Genomic DNA, 15,965 nt, shown 5'->3' on the forward strand with positions numbered 1-15,965 from the left:
GCATCGCAATAATTCAAGTATCGTGATGCATCGTGATAGAATCGAATCGTGGCCTATGAATCGTGATTCGAATCGAATCGTGACTTCTTTGGCAATACCCACCCCTAATATATATATAAATAATAATAACCATGCTAGCTGCTAATAAGAGACTAAATACCATTCAGGTAAATTTTCATTAAGCATGTTTTTTTATTGAGTACTGCTGTACACATGTGGTGTGATGTCACTTATTATTTTTAAATATTAATAACGGTACACTTCTGGGTGGCTTGAAATAAGTTATTTTATACTTAGCTAATTGTATTATCAAATTGGAAATGGATAAAATTTGCATTAAAAAATAGACAAAGCTCTAAATGTTGCATTTCAAATTAAAGGCCCTACATCTTGTGTTTTGCATTCAAAGCAAAGCCCCCTCTCCCGTTTGGATGCCACCAGTTTCATGCTGTTGCCCTATGTTGAAAAATATTGTTAAGATCTTTAGTATTTAATAATCATTCTAAAACCAGGTGATAATTAAAGGAGAAGACCAGGCATCCTCTATTCAAATTCACCAAAAGCTATTGCATTCATTGTTGGGATGGTATCTGCTATCTACTGTAGGTAGATCTAGATCCTGATACACTGAGGGATGTAAAATTTGGGGTTGGGGGTCCTGTGAACAGACATCTTTATGGCAAAGAAGGGTTGTGTTTTCCTTTGAGCATGTGGTCAGGAGCCTGGAGGGTATAATGGAGAGTGAATAAAATTGATAAATTCTTTATATTAAGCAGTTTAGCTTTGGCCTAATCTGGAGAGATAATCAACATGCTCTGCCTGTTAAACTCTTTCCTGCAAGGAAAGCAACCTTTGACCCTAGCAAGATTGTGGTACGCAGTTTCTCTTTTAGCAACGTGAATATTGGAATTTCACCAACACCATATCTCTATTCTATATCTATTTTGAAGGCTGAGACCTGTAATGGTAAAAAAAAAAACAACACGATTTTTACTACTTAGACATTAGACTATGAAAGTCTGTCTAAGTCTAAGATTAAAATATGAGAGTTCCCCGCCTTCTGCAGATAATCTGAGTGTTGGCCTAATGCATTAGTGTGGTGCACTTGTGCTCTGAGAAGATTTCAAGTACCTGGTTTGATTACCACAGCCTGCACTCCTGAGTTCCTGAGCAAAACCCTTAACTTCACACTGCTCCTTTGGTGCCACATAATGGCAGCCCACTGCTCCCCAAGGGGATGGGTCCAATGCAGAGCGTGAATTTCCCAATTGTGGGGCGACAATAAAGGGATTTATATTTAAAAGAGCCATTTGGTCTCATTTTAGCCAGAATCAACTCACTGCACCTCCCTGATTGGGGACAGTGGCCATTTGTTTACCATGCCAGCGCAGCCTGCTCAAGTATCTACCTTCTGGAAGGAGCCTTCTTACGTAGATAGCCTGCTACTGCTCTTTTTGAAAGGCGAGGGAGGGGCTGCTGCTCAGACAGCAGAACTAATGAGGATTAGTCAGAGATGCCTGAATAAAGCAAAGGACCACTTTCTCTATGATTATGATGAAGGAATAGCATCAAAACATCGTTAATTGCGCAAAAAGTAGATCTTGCACGATATGGACCCTTTAAAATTCATATAGGTAATTGCAGAAATGAGATGAATTCACTTAACTTGCTATATTTGTTTTTACAGTCCTTTACTAAATTTATTCTATGTTTATCTTCAATGCCGCTACAAACCTCTATTTAAATATAATTTAATGTGAATGTAATGGTATTGTTAAATTGTAGATCCAATGAGTTTTTTAAAGGCTTTTTAAAGCTAAAAACTGCTCATATATTCTTTACAATGTTGTGTCTTTTTACTGTTGGTTTTGTAGGCAAATTATTTTTATTCAGGTTCTGTACTTATTAAGCATTGAGGTATTTTCTGTTTGGGTTCAGCATGTTGCCATCTCCCTCAGTCAGAGGTTATTAGTCCGGCATCTATTAAAGATGAGCTGAGTGGATTTGGCTCCATGCTCGGTCTGCCTGCTGCATCCATTCAAGGGTAAACCCAGCCATTCACAGCATGGAGTGTATGTGGCGTACCTCCTAATTAGCTACGCTCTCTTCATCTCTTATCACTACAAACCCTTTCTCATTATTACGTAACAATCCACACGAGTTTATCCCTATGCCAGTTCTTCAATCACAGCTTTCTAATGAGATGAAGGCAAAAAATGGGAATGGCAAAACTACACCATAGCTGGGAAATAAGGACCCATAATCCCCTGCTGTCTTTTGTTATTTCTTAGGGTGTACAGAGGAAGGGTGTACAGATCCACCCTTCCTCCCTTTAACACTCCCTCTTTCTTTCTCTCTCTCTCAGTCTCTCCCTCTTGTTTTCTCTTCCCTCCCTCACCTTTTGCTTCTTGGACTCACTTGCTCAGACACGCAGCCGCTGAAAGGATGTGGGAGCTACAGCATGTGTTTGACCCAGCTGAAATTGTACCCCAGTGTTTTGAGACTGCTCTTGCTCAAGCTGTTGCTTGTTGATATATCAACAACAGATAACCAACCAACAACATGTTCCGACGCTCTAAAAGGTAAAGGATTGGGGGGGAATGGAAGCTGTAGCAGCACTGTTTTTGATTCCTTCTTTCTACGTGTAAAGTGTTTGCTGTGTGTGCATTAAAGTGGATAAGAGCATCTGTGATGCAAGATGATAACTGCAAGACTGAATACGTTCCTACTATCTGAAAGAGTTGAAATATGTCCATTATTAGTTCTTAAAACCCATATAGTGTCTGTTTTAGTTCATGTTTCTTAAAGTTGAGTGGGGTGATTTCCAGTAAGGCTGTTTATCCATCTGATTGGGTTTAATGATGAACCAGAGGAAGTGGTTTGCAAAGACTTCCCACACATGACATCACTGTTTATTCCCAATTACTGCTTATTTTCACTGAATGCCAAGATACTTTGACTCATTGTCCAAACTTCTTCCTCATCAAAGGAGGTATTTTTTGTTAGTTACTCTTATACTAATGTTTGTGTTTCAAGAGGTTGGAAATTCAATCACAGTATCTAGCTTGGGAGTGAGCAGTCCAGACCTCAGGGGCGGTGCACTGGATGGTCAGACTTGTTCCCTGAAAAACACCTAATTTTAATTAATAGCCACACAACTGCTAAGGAGAAAATTAAAATGTTAGAATACAGTTTGATGGATAACTGTTAGTTTTAGCAAAGTCTTTATACTAAAATTTATATTAATTTTAGTTGCATATCACTCATATGTAAATATCTTAGTACTACTACAGTTTAACCCCAAAAAAGTGCAGTAAATTGATATATAGAAGGTCAGATAACATTTTAAATAATTTAAATGTCAAAATAAGTATTGAAAATTTTTCCCTTTTTTTGTATTTTAACAGTTAGAAGGTTTAATGAATCTCAAAGTATAATAAACAATTTGTTTAGGTCTGACCAGTTAAAAATGTTCAAAGCTTTTGATTATCAGATTCATAATCAGTAAAAAGTGTAGATTGAAATCTCTAAAACATTAGCTGCTATAATCATTGTGTATAAAACATTTGTACATTTTACTTTTCTTTCTCTTTACTCTCTTTTGTATATAATTGTGAAATAACATCATGAGAGCCATAAGAACGCCTGATGTTTATCTAAATTTAGTACCTACCCTTGTGTCCTTTCTTATTTCAGAATTAGTGAAGAATTTATAAGGACAAACTTTAACTTAAGGAAGGCTTTATAAATGTGTAACCAAAGTAATGCATAAAGGAAATGAATAAACCTGTAGGTTTTGTTCTGGGGCCACTTTGAAAACACTTGAATGCATTTGCATTAAGGCTGCAGATATCAATTATTTAAGTCAATTATTCTAATAATAAATTATAGTGATTATAAATGTCACAATCAATCAGAATAATAATTTCAACCCTTGTTTGCATGTTAACCTTTATGCCTAAAATTCCCTAACTTGAAACTAGGTAAACTACAGTTTCTGCAGCATGATGGCAGGATTCCATTGCAATGATCTGTCAATGTTTACCTGACGTTAGGTGACATATGGATGTCAAAACCTTGATAGCAAAGATTTTAATTCTTTATTCTTTTTTATTTTATTTTATTGGGAACAACTAAATGCTATGATGCCCTGGTTCTGACATGATTGACTATAATGTATTTCCAATATATTCTATTGAAACGTGGCTTTCGTGACTCATAGAGATATTTCTGGCAGAGCTTCAGGGTGACCGCTTAACAGAAAGCTAATGATTACATGAGTCAGGCAGAACAAGTAAAAGGATGGATTTTTTTTTAGGTTTGATTCAATCTGAGGTATAATTGTATCCCTTTAAATGACTTTGCACACAGGTTCTTTTTGTTAAAAGTAGTGAAATTTAAATTACACAATGAAACACATAAGTTGCATTTATAACACATATCACTTTATGAGATTTACCTTTAACATATTCTGTGTCAGCTAGCTGGAACTATAGCTGACATTCAAGCTCCAGGGGTTTCCTCCTTTGAACTGCCACTAGTGGATGTCCTGCTGAGCTTCTCAGTGACTTATTTATCCCCTGCTTCTCAGGCATTGCTAAAGCCCTCCTGTGACCTGATGACTCATGATCATAGATAGGAAAATGCTGCAGATGCCAAAGTTGCTGTAACACCTTGCACCAAAATGATATGTACCTAAATGCAGCATAATTTGCAGTGAAAGTCTCTGTAATATCTTAAAGATCTATTGGGTAGGATCAGGTAATTACTTTTCTTTTTTTTATCAGTGTATTTCAATAGGAACCAGTTACTTTTGCAGCACAAGCTAATTTCCTTGTCCTTAATTGCTGTTTTGGTCACAATTGACAACAAATAAAACATAATTTTAAAATGTTTCATATGCAAGTATCATAAAATCCATTTTGATCCAACAATATATAAGAGCACAATTCTATCAAGCTTTTCCAAGAGAGTTATAATAATATATAATCACAACTTAAAAAATTGTGATTCAAGAATTTTGAGACATTTTTAAAATAATACAAAAATCAAGATTAAACTCACCAGATTATACAGTAGCAGCCATTCAAAATGACCCTTCCCAGTCAAACACCAGCCGAAAGGCAGCCCACTTCCCTGCAGCTCAAGTACACTTGACTATACTATTGTTAATTATATGAAATATAGTTTAGAATAAGTAAACTCTAAGCGCACTGCCTGATTTTAAGTATGAAAGTAGTGCACTTTTAGTATACTTGAATAAACTCCTTTTTACTAAGGGTATGTTTGTGCCATTACAAAGGGTTGCAAGAAAGCTCTGCTTTATATGCATTTAACATTTTCATTTTGAAAGTATTTAACTCCTGATCAGCTTTTCCCACATTTTAACCCGATATTTTCACTATTTTGGTGATAAGCTCCAAAATTCCGAAGCTGGAAGCCCTCCTTGTCATCTCCTTGTGTTTATCCCTTGGTTGCCTTAGCTAAGGTGCGGCTTGCATTTGAGGAAACAGCAATACCACAAAGACAATTAATCATATGCTTTTTTTCCATGTGCAGCACATCTCTCACTCACCTAACAGCCTTAATGGTTACATTTTCTACCCATAAACACTCATTGCCTTTAACCAAACAGGCCGAGTAGTTAACTGTAGACCAAGTGAGGTCAGTGAGAGGCCAGAGTGTCTTGATCAGGTTAAAGAGTGTCTCTGCTAAGTGCTGCAGCTTTCCCCCCAAGAGGAGCCCTGGGTTTAATGGCGGAACTTCCATTACTAAACATTTCCAGTGGAGGTCTCTGCCTTTTTTCTCCATTAAGATTCCTCCTGATCCTATTTGTATGTTAGCTGTTTTCCTTTCACAATGTCTTTGATTGGAAGAAAACACTTTTAAGCCAATGTATCTTTTATATCCTTGAATTGAATACGCCTAATGTGTTTTACTGTGCCATCAACTGCTAATTGTATAGAGACACATGGAGGACGTCAAACTGCTATAAAGAGGAGAAAAAATAAGTTTTTTCAGAATAAAAGAGCTCCTCTCTCCTGACAGTGTTAAAGAAACTGAAGGGTCAAGTTGGATTACTATTATATTGTTTTTTTTAACCATCGCAAACAACTTTCTAATTCTCATAATCTCTTGCTGTATGAGCTGCCCCAGACCCTCATCATGACCATTTCAGTCTTTCTCCTATTGCTGGTTTTGAGACTTAGTGATAAAGTTTCATTAAATGTATTTGTTAAGACAGACAAAGGTAAAAATAACGTTAGGTTGCAGCTTGCTGGTTTGCTTCACCCAATCACTTTATTTACTGCGTGTGGACGTGCAGAGTGTCCTACGTACTGTCATTCAATGTTGTTATTGTAAATATTTACAAAGTGCTTTATTTTCTAACGAGCTGAGCAAAAACAAAGCATAACACACAAAAATAACAAATAATCCAGCAGGACTCAGTAAATGTTCAGAAAATCTTTGTATGCAACCAGCCTGGGCTGCTGGAAAATACATGTAAAAAAAATGTGCATGAGTAAATAGTTTAGAAATATTCATTGGTTTTTAGTTCTTATTTTGATTTCTGATCTTTATTTTCTATTTCGCTACAATTTATTTTGTATCTTTTATTCGAAGACTTGCAGCATACAGGGGCAGGACTAAAAAATATAGACATAAAAAAAGAAATAAAATATTCAAATATAGAAAAACCACTGCAGCAACACGAATGACCTGAATGCTGTACCTGCCATCTGCTGGCCTAAAGCCTCAGAGTGAAAAAATATGAAACTGGAAACTAGATCTTATATTAATGCATTAAGATAAAAGAACAAATGAAAAAGTAAATTCTCTTTTAAAATGTTGTTAGTTTTGATTAATTTTGAAAGCTATTATTATTCAGCTTCTGTTTGGGGTCTGGTTTTATTTTTACTTCAGTCAACATTTTTTTTTTATTCTTGTTTTCATTATTTCTGTACTTTTAGTTAAGGATAATTGTCTCAGATCTGCATATCCTCCACATATTAACTTGCACAGTTTGGTGATTAGAATATAAACTGCATATTGATGAAGGCGCATACACATAAAAAAACGGTTTTCACATTCTGTCTGCTGGATTGCAAAGACAAATCACTTTGCACCTTCTTTAAGAATCTGCCCTGTGTTTCCTTTGCACCTGTTTTAAGATGCAAATCCTTCTGGAGACCAGGAGATTTCTGTGGTTAAAAAACAATCAACCTTAAATGCATCATCTCCATTATGAAACGTGAGGTTATAATTCTTTTCAGTGGGGACACAGAAGCTGACAACAGCTAACAGGAAAATTGATGGAGCTGATTACTGGAATAAAGCCTGTCAGAAGCAGCAGAAAACAGATTTCAGAGTTCCACTCTCTAGGAGGGAGAAACCTCAGTTTTAATCTCTAGATGTGGAAAACTAGACTTAGACAACTTTTATAGTCATGTTTGTATACACAGACTGTATGCAAAACGTTTTGCACAGCTTTCATGACATTTCCATTTCTTAAAGTGCAGCAGTGATCAAATGTAAACAGTGTGGGAGAAAAATCATGGTGCAAAAAAAAACGCATTGATATGGAAGTTCAGGGCATTAAATATACATGGTGCAGTTATGCAGTATTGTTGGTTCGGTGTTATCAGTGTTATGCAGAGTCTGTGACGTGATTTAGAGTTTTCTCAACAGTTCAGCAGTCTGATGGCGGTGGGAAAGAAACTTTTTCAGAATCTGCTGGACCTGCATTAAATGCTGCGAACCCTCTACCCAGAGAACAGCAGGGAGAACAGTCCATGGTGGGGGTTTGAGGGGTCACTGATGATGTTACGGGCTCAGGACACGCAGCGCTGGGATGAAATGTCTTTAATGGAGGGAAGAGGAGCCCCGATGATCCTCTCTGCTGTTCTCACCTCTCTCCTCACCTTCTTCCAGTCTGAGGAGCTGCAGCCTCCACACCACACAGTGAGACAGCTGGTCAGAACGCTTTCTATGGTGCTTCTATAGAAGGCGGTGAGGATGGGTGGGTGCAGGTGGGCTCTCCTCATCCTCTGCAGAAAGTACATGCGCTTATGTGCCCTTTTGACCAGTGAGGTGGTGTTTACAGTCCAGTTGAAGGTGTCTGTGATGTGCACCCCCAGGAATTTGGTGTTTCTGACCACCTCTACAGCTGAGCTGTAGATGAGCAGTGGAGGGTGGTCAGGCCGGTTCTTCCTGAAGTCCAAGATGATCTCCTTGGTCTTCTCCACATTCAGGATCAGACTTTTATCTCTGCACCAGCCAATCAGCTGCTCCACCTTCTCGCTGTAGTCCCATTCGGCTCTGATGAGGCCCACCACTGTGGTTCTGTCTGCAAACTTCACAATGTGGTTGGTGGTGAACCTGGGGACACAGTCATGTGTCATAAGGGTAAACAGCAGGGGGCTCAGGACGCAGCTCTGAGGAGAGCCTGTGCTTAGGATGATGACATCAGAGGTGTTCCGTCCTACTTAGACTGACTGGGGTCTGTTGGTGAGGAAGTCTAGCAGCCAGAGGGGTGCATTGAAGCTAAGCTGTTGCTGTTTGCCCATCAGATGCTGTGGGATGATGGTGAAAGCTGAACTAAGGTCCAGGAACAGGATCCGCACGTGGGTCTTCATCTCCTTCAGGTGTGCCAGGCTCAGGTGGAGAGCAGCAGAGATGGCGTCCTCAGTGTAGCGGTTCGTAGAGAGCCGAACTGGACCAGTTCAACTGGAGACGATGTGTTCTTTAACCAGCCTTTGGAAGCACTTCATCATGATGGGAGTCAGTGCGACAGAAGTGAGGTGACCTGAGGCTTCTTTGGGACCAGAATAATGGTGGCAGACTTGAAGCATGCTGGCACTATGGTATAGTAAAGCTAGGTGTTCAAAATATCTGTGAGGACACCAGCTAGTTGACCTGCACAGTCCTGGTACACCCGCCCAGGTATGTTATCAGGCCCTGGAGCCTTCCTTGGGTTGACTCTCCTCAGAGTTTTCCTCACTTCAGCTACGTCCAGGTTTAGTGTCTCTTCCCTCTGGTGTGGCACAGCTTTCACTGCTGGGGTGCTTTTTAGTGTCTCAAACCTTCCAAAGAAGTTGTTTAATTAATTTAGGAAGTCAGTGTTTGCTGCATCCACCGGGGGGAGGGTGTGTTGTAGTGAGTGATCGCCTGTATGCCTTGGCACATCCTCCTGGTGTTGCTGGCATCATGGAAGAGATCCAGCATCTTTTGGCTGTGGTTCTGCTTCGCTGATCTGATGGCACAGTTTAAGTTGACTGAGAACAGCGCCTCTCTATCACCAGACTTAAGAGCTAAGTATAGCGATCTTTGAACCTCTCCATTCATCCAGGGTCGTTAGTTGGCCAGGCTGGTGATGTTCTTTGTGATGCTGACGTCTTCAATGCATTTGTTGATGTAAGCTGGCACATTCATGGCATACTCGTTTATATTTATTTTGTTGTCACAGCTTTATACAGCTTTCCAATTTGTATTTAAAAAAAAAAAGATAATAAAATAAAATAACCATTGAAGTGTCTTAGCAGCAGAGCTGCTCTTGTTTAATGGATTGATGGGGCTATAGTAAGACAGCAACAGAAATGCTGCAATTCACAAAAACAGAGTGCTGTCCTTGAGCGCAAGAATAAAAGGCTTTTAGAACATAGCAGTAAACATCCAGACAACTCTGCTAATGGAGCTCCAAATTTTAAGCATGACGCCTGAGGCATGTTTTCCACTGGATGGTCATTTAAGATAAAATGGCAGTACAGAGGGCAAAAAAGCACTCCAATATACTCATAAATGGGCTGCACTGGTTTATGTCCGAGTTATTTGGACTGATGTTTGGATGATAAACCCAAGATGGAGGCGCAGATAGGGGGGTAGGATAAGCTGGAACAAATATATTTATTGAAATGCAAGACAGAAGTAGTGGATTATAAATATATTTTTTTTAAATCTGAAAAAAAATAACTACTGACAGAAAGGTTAAAAGTTTTCGCTCACAGCTTGTGCACATACATATATATATTGCAGATGTTCTTCCCGATATATGAGAATATAGCAGAACAAATAATCCGCCATTTGGTTCACACTTTTCCTGCTACCTAACTAGGAGGCTATTATTATCAAGTCAAGTGAGGTTTTTGTTCTTGTAAGTGCCAAAAATGCCCAACAAACACTGATGTAAAGAGTTTAGACCTTATAGTAATTATTTAATCCCACTACGTCTGGTTAAATTTGAAAAATGCTTGGAGGGAGAGCTTTTAGAATAAAGAAACTGCAACTAATCAGTAAATGAAAGCTTGTCAATTTAGTTTAGGAGAACAGACAAAACAAAAAGCCCAGAGGGAATGTTGTGCAAAGGAGCTTGTTCACGTGATAGCTTGTTGCTACGCAGAGAGCATCAGGGAGACCGCCGAGAATGCTAACCAGGGACCACAGGAGGAGGGGAGGAAGAGGAGGAGGCGACGCAAAAGAAATGATCTAATGGTGACACAATGCAAAATCTCAAAACAAAACGTCAACAGCAGGAAGAGGAAACTGGCAGCAAATTGTTCTGTAAGGAGACAAGTTTGGAATGGTTTCTGAATTACCCTCAGGAAATAACTAAAATGAGAGGGTTTAAAGAAATACATAATAGAAAATTACTTCTTTGTCCTATACAAAGGCAACAATTGTGAGGAAAAAGTGTATGAAAAAAAAGGAAATCAAAAAACAACAATACTCAAATAAAAGCAGTTTTGATTTTGACCGTATGGGAACATTTCTCCCAAATATCCTCCAATTGCTCTTATTGAATAGTAATTTACATATCTGCAAAAAAATTTTTATTATTATTGTTACATAGATGGAAAAGACGGCCTTCAATGTGGAGCCATGTGGAACTGAAGGAAAATGGTGCATGGTCTTCAAGTATTTCTTCCTGAGTAAAGTCTAAGACTAATGTGCATCTGTGACCTCACCAAAAATAAAACCAAAAGTATCCGAGTTCCTCATGCTGAACCAATGATGGTACGATGAACAGAATCTGGTGTTTAGCAACAGGAAGTGGACACCAAGGACCAAGCAGGGGCATCACAGATGCATGGGGCATAGCAAACATGGATGGTTTGCTTTGGGGCACAAAAAATTCTGCAAAAAGCAATGCTTCAGATCAGCCCGTAGAACACATCTGCATTGTAAAAAATGGTGATGGCAGCATCATATCGTCTTTTTTTTTTTAAGTGGAATAAAGAGGCAGCCTAGTAAAAAACTGGTTAAAAGCTGAAAACAACTAGAGAGTTAGGCAGAGGTTCAACTCCCAGCAGGACAAAAACTAAACAGCCTGAGCTGCAATGAAGGGGTTAAATTGGATGGGCATTATCACGTTATATGATAACTCATATGTCATGATTTTTTTCATTTTTATATTTAACTTCAACTTTATTTTACTCTTATAATTGTATTTTTTTTATTTATATATTTTTTCTGCATTTATATATTTTTTTTTTAACCACGTGTGAATAATGTTAGTGTCATAGGTAGATGAGTATTGTCAGTTATTATTCAAATAATTATTGTCACTATAACCTGGCTTAAAACCTCATCTTTTTTTATGGCCACTCTCAGATTTCCTGTAACACAACCTGCACATTTTAATGGGCTGAACCAGACGGGTTTGCATGTCTTAACATTTTAGTAGCAGTCTTTGTAGACCTCCCACACCACTTATTGCACCTGCCCTTATTTTAAATCTTTTAAGATCAGACCCATAGTGTTTTATATGTAGGGTTTAGTTGCCAGAAAGTTCCATGCTGTTTTCCCTTCACCACATTCCCTGTTTCTAAATGGGCTTCATAACCTGCTTAGCTTTCTGGGAAACTTTTAATTAGATTCCTTTTTTTCTTTCAAAAATACCTTCCTTCTTGCTATTATATCATAAAGTTTATTTTGTAGAATGCACCAGTAAAAGGGTTCCTTTTTGCTTTTAAGGTTACTGCTGTTTGTGCTCTATCTGTCAGTTCAGGAAATCTACCAAATTATGATAGGCTTGAATTTGTGCCAAATACTTTTTTAGATTAATTTAAAAAAAAACTCTACATACTGCTATATCCCTGACCTGGCTGTTTGCTGTGTTCCTTGGTCATCATGATGCTGTTTGGTCACTAATGTTCTCTAACAAACCTCTGAGGTCTTCTCAGAACAGCTTGATTTATAAGATTAAGACAGATTGTTTGTTTGGTGATATTATTCAGTGGTTTCAGATTAAAGAGGGTGGATACTAATGCACACCAGATGTTTCTCGGTTTTATTTTCACAACAGTATAACTTTTTTTTTACTTCCATTTTTTTTTTCCTTTAAAAGTTTGCACTACTTATTGAGCTATCACATTCTGTCGGTATATTTAATTTGCATGACAGGTAAAACTTGTATGAGCTTTAGATAGATTACATGTGCTTGTGCTTTATTTACTTTGTGATTTGTTTTATTCTATTTTATGAACCTAAAATCAGTACTCCAGCGAACACTTATTCTGTATTTTAAATCAGTTTTGAGGAGGTATAGCTGTTTTTATTTCTTTTAATATTTGTGGTTTTCATTGTAGAATGCTTACTGTTGTGTTTTTTTTTAGGTAGACAATTTTAAGATCTGTCCAGGGACAGCTGAAAAATAGCCTTTTGGCTAATTCTGGTGCATTTGCAGGAATGCTTTTGAATGTACACTTTCCCTGCTAAATAAATAAATTCATTTAATTTAATTAAAAGTTAAGCTGCTTTAATTTTTCTTACATTAAAATTACATTTAGATGATAGTATATGTAACTGGGTGCAGTCAGATTATCTGGTGTGTCGTAAGGCTCCTTAAAAAATACAGTCATATGAGAGATAACCTCTCCTGCTTCTTTTCTATTTTGAAGCATTATAACAAATTCTTCTAGATTGATTGGCTGCATGTTAGCGCACTTGCTTGCCTTGAATTACAGGTGATGGCTACAGCTTTAACACTTCCTGGCCAGTAACTTGCATACTTGGCTGTTCTTGTTCTATACTGTTTGCCACCCTATTGGCGATGCAAAGCAAACTCAACATTTAATTTACCAGTTAAAAAGAAATGCAGTTACCTCTGATCCTCTTTGCTCCCTCATCTAGACACCAATCCTTTAAATCTTGATTGATGTTCAACCATATTTTTATTCTTCTTTTTTGGGTTGAATGTGAAAAATGTAATGCTGGAGACATTTCTCAGCTCTATTTAGGAGCTACTGGGATGCCTGTGAACTCTGTCTCAGAAGTCTTCTATCATGACCCAATCCATCCCGGTACACAATACGAACCATCAGATCATTTGGGCACGCGCAGCCAGAAATACAGCCAGGTCACCGTTGGTTGCACTTATTGACAAAGATCAAAGTTAACCTTTTTCTTTCCTTAAAAAAAATGTGTGTAGTTAACTAAATTGTTTTCTGAGAAAATAAATGTGTTTGAACCCTTTCTGTTTGGTCACTCCTCTGTGTCCGATCTGTCCCAGAAATGGGATCCTACACTCATTCCGGTCGACTTTGGATTCATACATAAATCCAGTCTTTTTGAGTTTTATATTTGCCTGTCTGTGCACCTTTATGCTGTATAGTGCATATTATAATGAAAGACACAACTAAAATACAGATAAACGCAGTGCAATCATATTTTGCCAGACTCCTCGGAGCATGTCTGATGGTGACGTAAGACAAGCAATTTAACAGAGAGAATAAAAAAACGTATCCAATTCTCTCAGAAAGTTAGTTAAATATTTTTTATAGGATGTAGTTTAGATTAGTTTAGAAGGATAGAAATTAGTACTCTCAGTACCATGCTTTCATTATTTATGGCGATCTGAATGAATATCTGATTGCACGTGCACAAAGGAGCTAATGATAAAGATCCTGCTTCCAGTATGGATGATAACTTTAACCTACTTTTGCTATCGTTGCAGAATCTACAACTTTGAATGTCAACATATTTTAGATCTGTCAAAATTTTATGTATAACTATTACTGATATACTTTTTTTTCAAAGTAATATTAATACTTTTATTTTTGCACCACTCTAGATCAGGATTCTTAAAAACTTCAAGCTGTGACCCCAAAAGTAACCATGCAACAGGCTGGTGTTCCCCTTAAAATACATAAATATTTTATTTTATTTGAACATTTAAAGTAAAGTAATTATATGTATGATTAAAATATATGTATTTTTAAAGCATTGAATAATTTAATTATTCTGGGGGTTTTTTTGGGGGGGGGGTTCACATTTTACAGTTTTCTGCTTTATTTGTTCTGTGGTTGTATTATATTAAAAAAAAGAATCTTTTTGTTGAAAAAGTGACAGCTATGGCTTTTAAGAGCATGAATCTTGGAATGGAGTTTTTCTGCACTCTCATACATTGAAGACAATATATGGGTGTGTGTCTGCTGGAGTTTTTGTCCTTTGTGTCTCTCAGTTTAGAAATTACTTTCATTATATATTAGATGTTTGATTAAGAATTGTCTAAATGCATTTAAAACATCTTGAAAAGTATTACTACAATAAATGAAGTTGACACATTTTTACATTTTCTACATATTGCATATTTTAGGATGGAGTTTAATTTTCTCATCTTATCTCTTAGCATCTCTGTGTCACCGCTCTGGTGTCGTCACACTGAGCTCACGTCTCCACAGAGTCAGTGTCGATGGATTACTTTGCAGAGATAGCATGTCCGGTTCACATGTGAGCCCATGTGACAAAGGCAAGGAAGAGACACAAGAGGAGGAATCCAGCTTCCTTTTTATTTAAACGAATAGATGAGATGATTCTCCCATGCTGCATAGGAGTGCAAAGCACATTGCATTGTTGAAAAAGCCTGCAGAGTAAATGACACAGCTAAAGAAGGAGGTTGGATCAGAGTAGAGGACTTCTGAAATAGAAAAGGTTGCTGTCTGGCACTGTCTGAAACTGTGTGAATTAGATGAGTCCAGGTTTGATGCAATTGGTTCGATATGTTTACATAAGGCCAAAGAAAAGAAGATCTGCATTTTTTCCCAGTTATGTTTTATGTCTTTTTCCTGTTATTCTCCACCCTCCTCCTAATGTGTAATGTCAGCTCCAAGGAGACCAGGCGGAATGGATGTCTGAGGAAATTAAATTTTCTTTATCACTGTTCTTGCGTCGTCTGAATGAGCCATGCATGGCACAAGTCTCCTGCACAGTGCACACAAAGCTACCGCACACTCACAGAGATCTATCCTAAGACAAACTTTGCTGGTATAACTTCACACACGTTTTCCTTCCTGTTTTCTTTCTTTGCAGTTGCCGCACAAGCAACAGGAAGAGTCTGATCCTGACAACCACTTCTCCCACGTTGCCTCGCCCTCATTCCCCCCTTCCCCTCCCAGGACACATTGGTATGTGCAGAGTTTAAAACCATCTGACAGTGACCACTGTGTTGGCTTTTGGGTTTATTTTTAAGAGGGATTTTTGCCCTTGTTTTACTGGATTGATTAAATAAAAAAACTTCAGACAAAAAATAAAACCAATATACTATAAACAGTTTAATCAGCTAATTTAGTGGCTTGCAAATGTCACAGATGAACAAGAAACTACTTCCTGTCACTTTCCTAAAATAAGAGAGAACTCCACATACATACAGTCAGTGTGTAAAAATCAAAATTAAAATTAAAAAGTGACTTTCACAATAGAAAGGAATAATTGCCAAAGCCACTGAACCTGAACTTCAAATTCATGTAATTAAAAAAAAAGAAGAAAGAAAAGTTTAATTCGATAAAAGCAGAGATACATTAATGAGGGTACAGAAAGGTAAGCAGCAAAAAGATTATAGAAAAAAATGTCACACAAATGTGAACCTTAGAAAAATTTATAAAAATAACATAATAGTGAAGAGTTAAAGTCGTAGGGAAATCATATTTTAATGTAAAATCATTCTGGCTTAAACATGTGTATAAGTGTAC

General features: G+C 37.5%; 1 protein-coding gene across 3 annotated transcripts in view; it reads left to right on the forward strand.

Moving 5' to 3' along the window:
- Positions 1-15,965, forward strand: part of mast1 (microtubule associated serine/threonine kinase 1) — an 86,449-nt gene that overhangs the window by 31,397 nt on the left and 39,087 nt on the right. For 2 of the 3 annotated variants that reach the window (XM_015379391.1, XM_015379392.1), the window contains exon 3: positions 15,307-15,401. In XM_015379391.1, coding sequence (XP_015234877.1) covers positions 15,307-15,401 — 95 coding nt within the window. Of the gene's footprint in view, positions 1-2,433; positions 2,583-15,306; positions 15,402-15,965 lie in introns of those variants that run through there. The other variant, XM_015379394.1, reaches the window with a different exon arrangement.

This window comes from Cyprinodon variegatus, unplaced genomic scaffold, assembly GCF_000732505.1.
Source record: "Cyprinodon variegatus isolate N-32 unplaced genomic scaffold, C_variegatus-1.0 Scaffold190, whole genome shotgun sequence".
In the NCBI taxonomy this organism is placed as follows: Eukaryota; Metazoa; Chordata; class Actinopteri; order Cyprinodontiformes; family Cyprinodontidae; genus Cyprinodon; species Cyprinodon variegatus.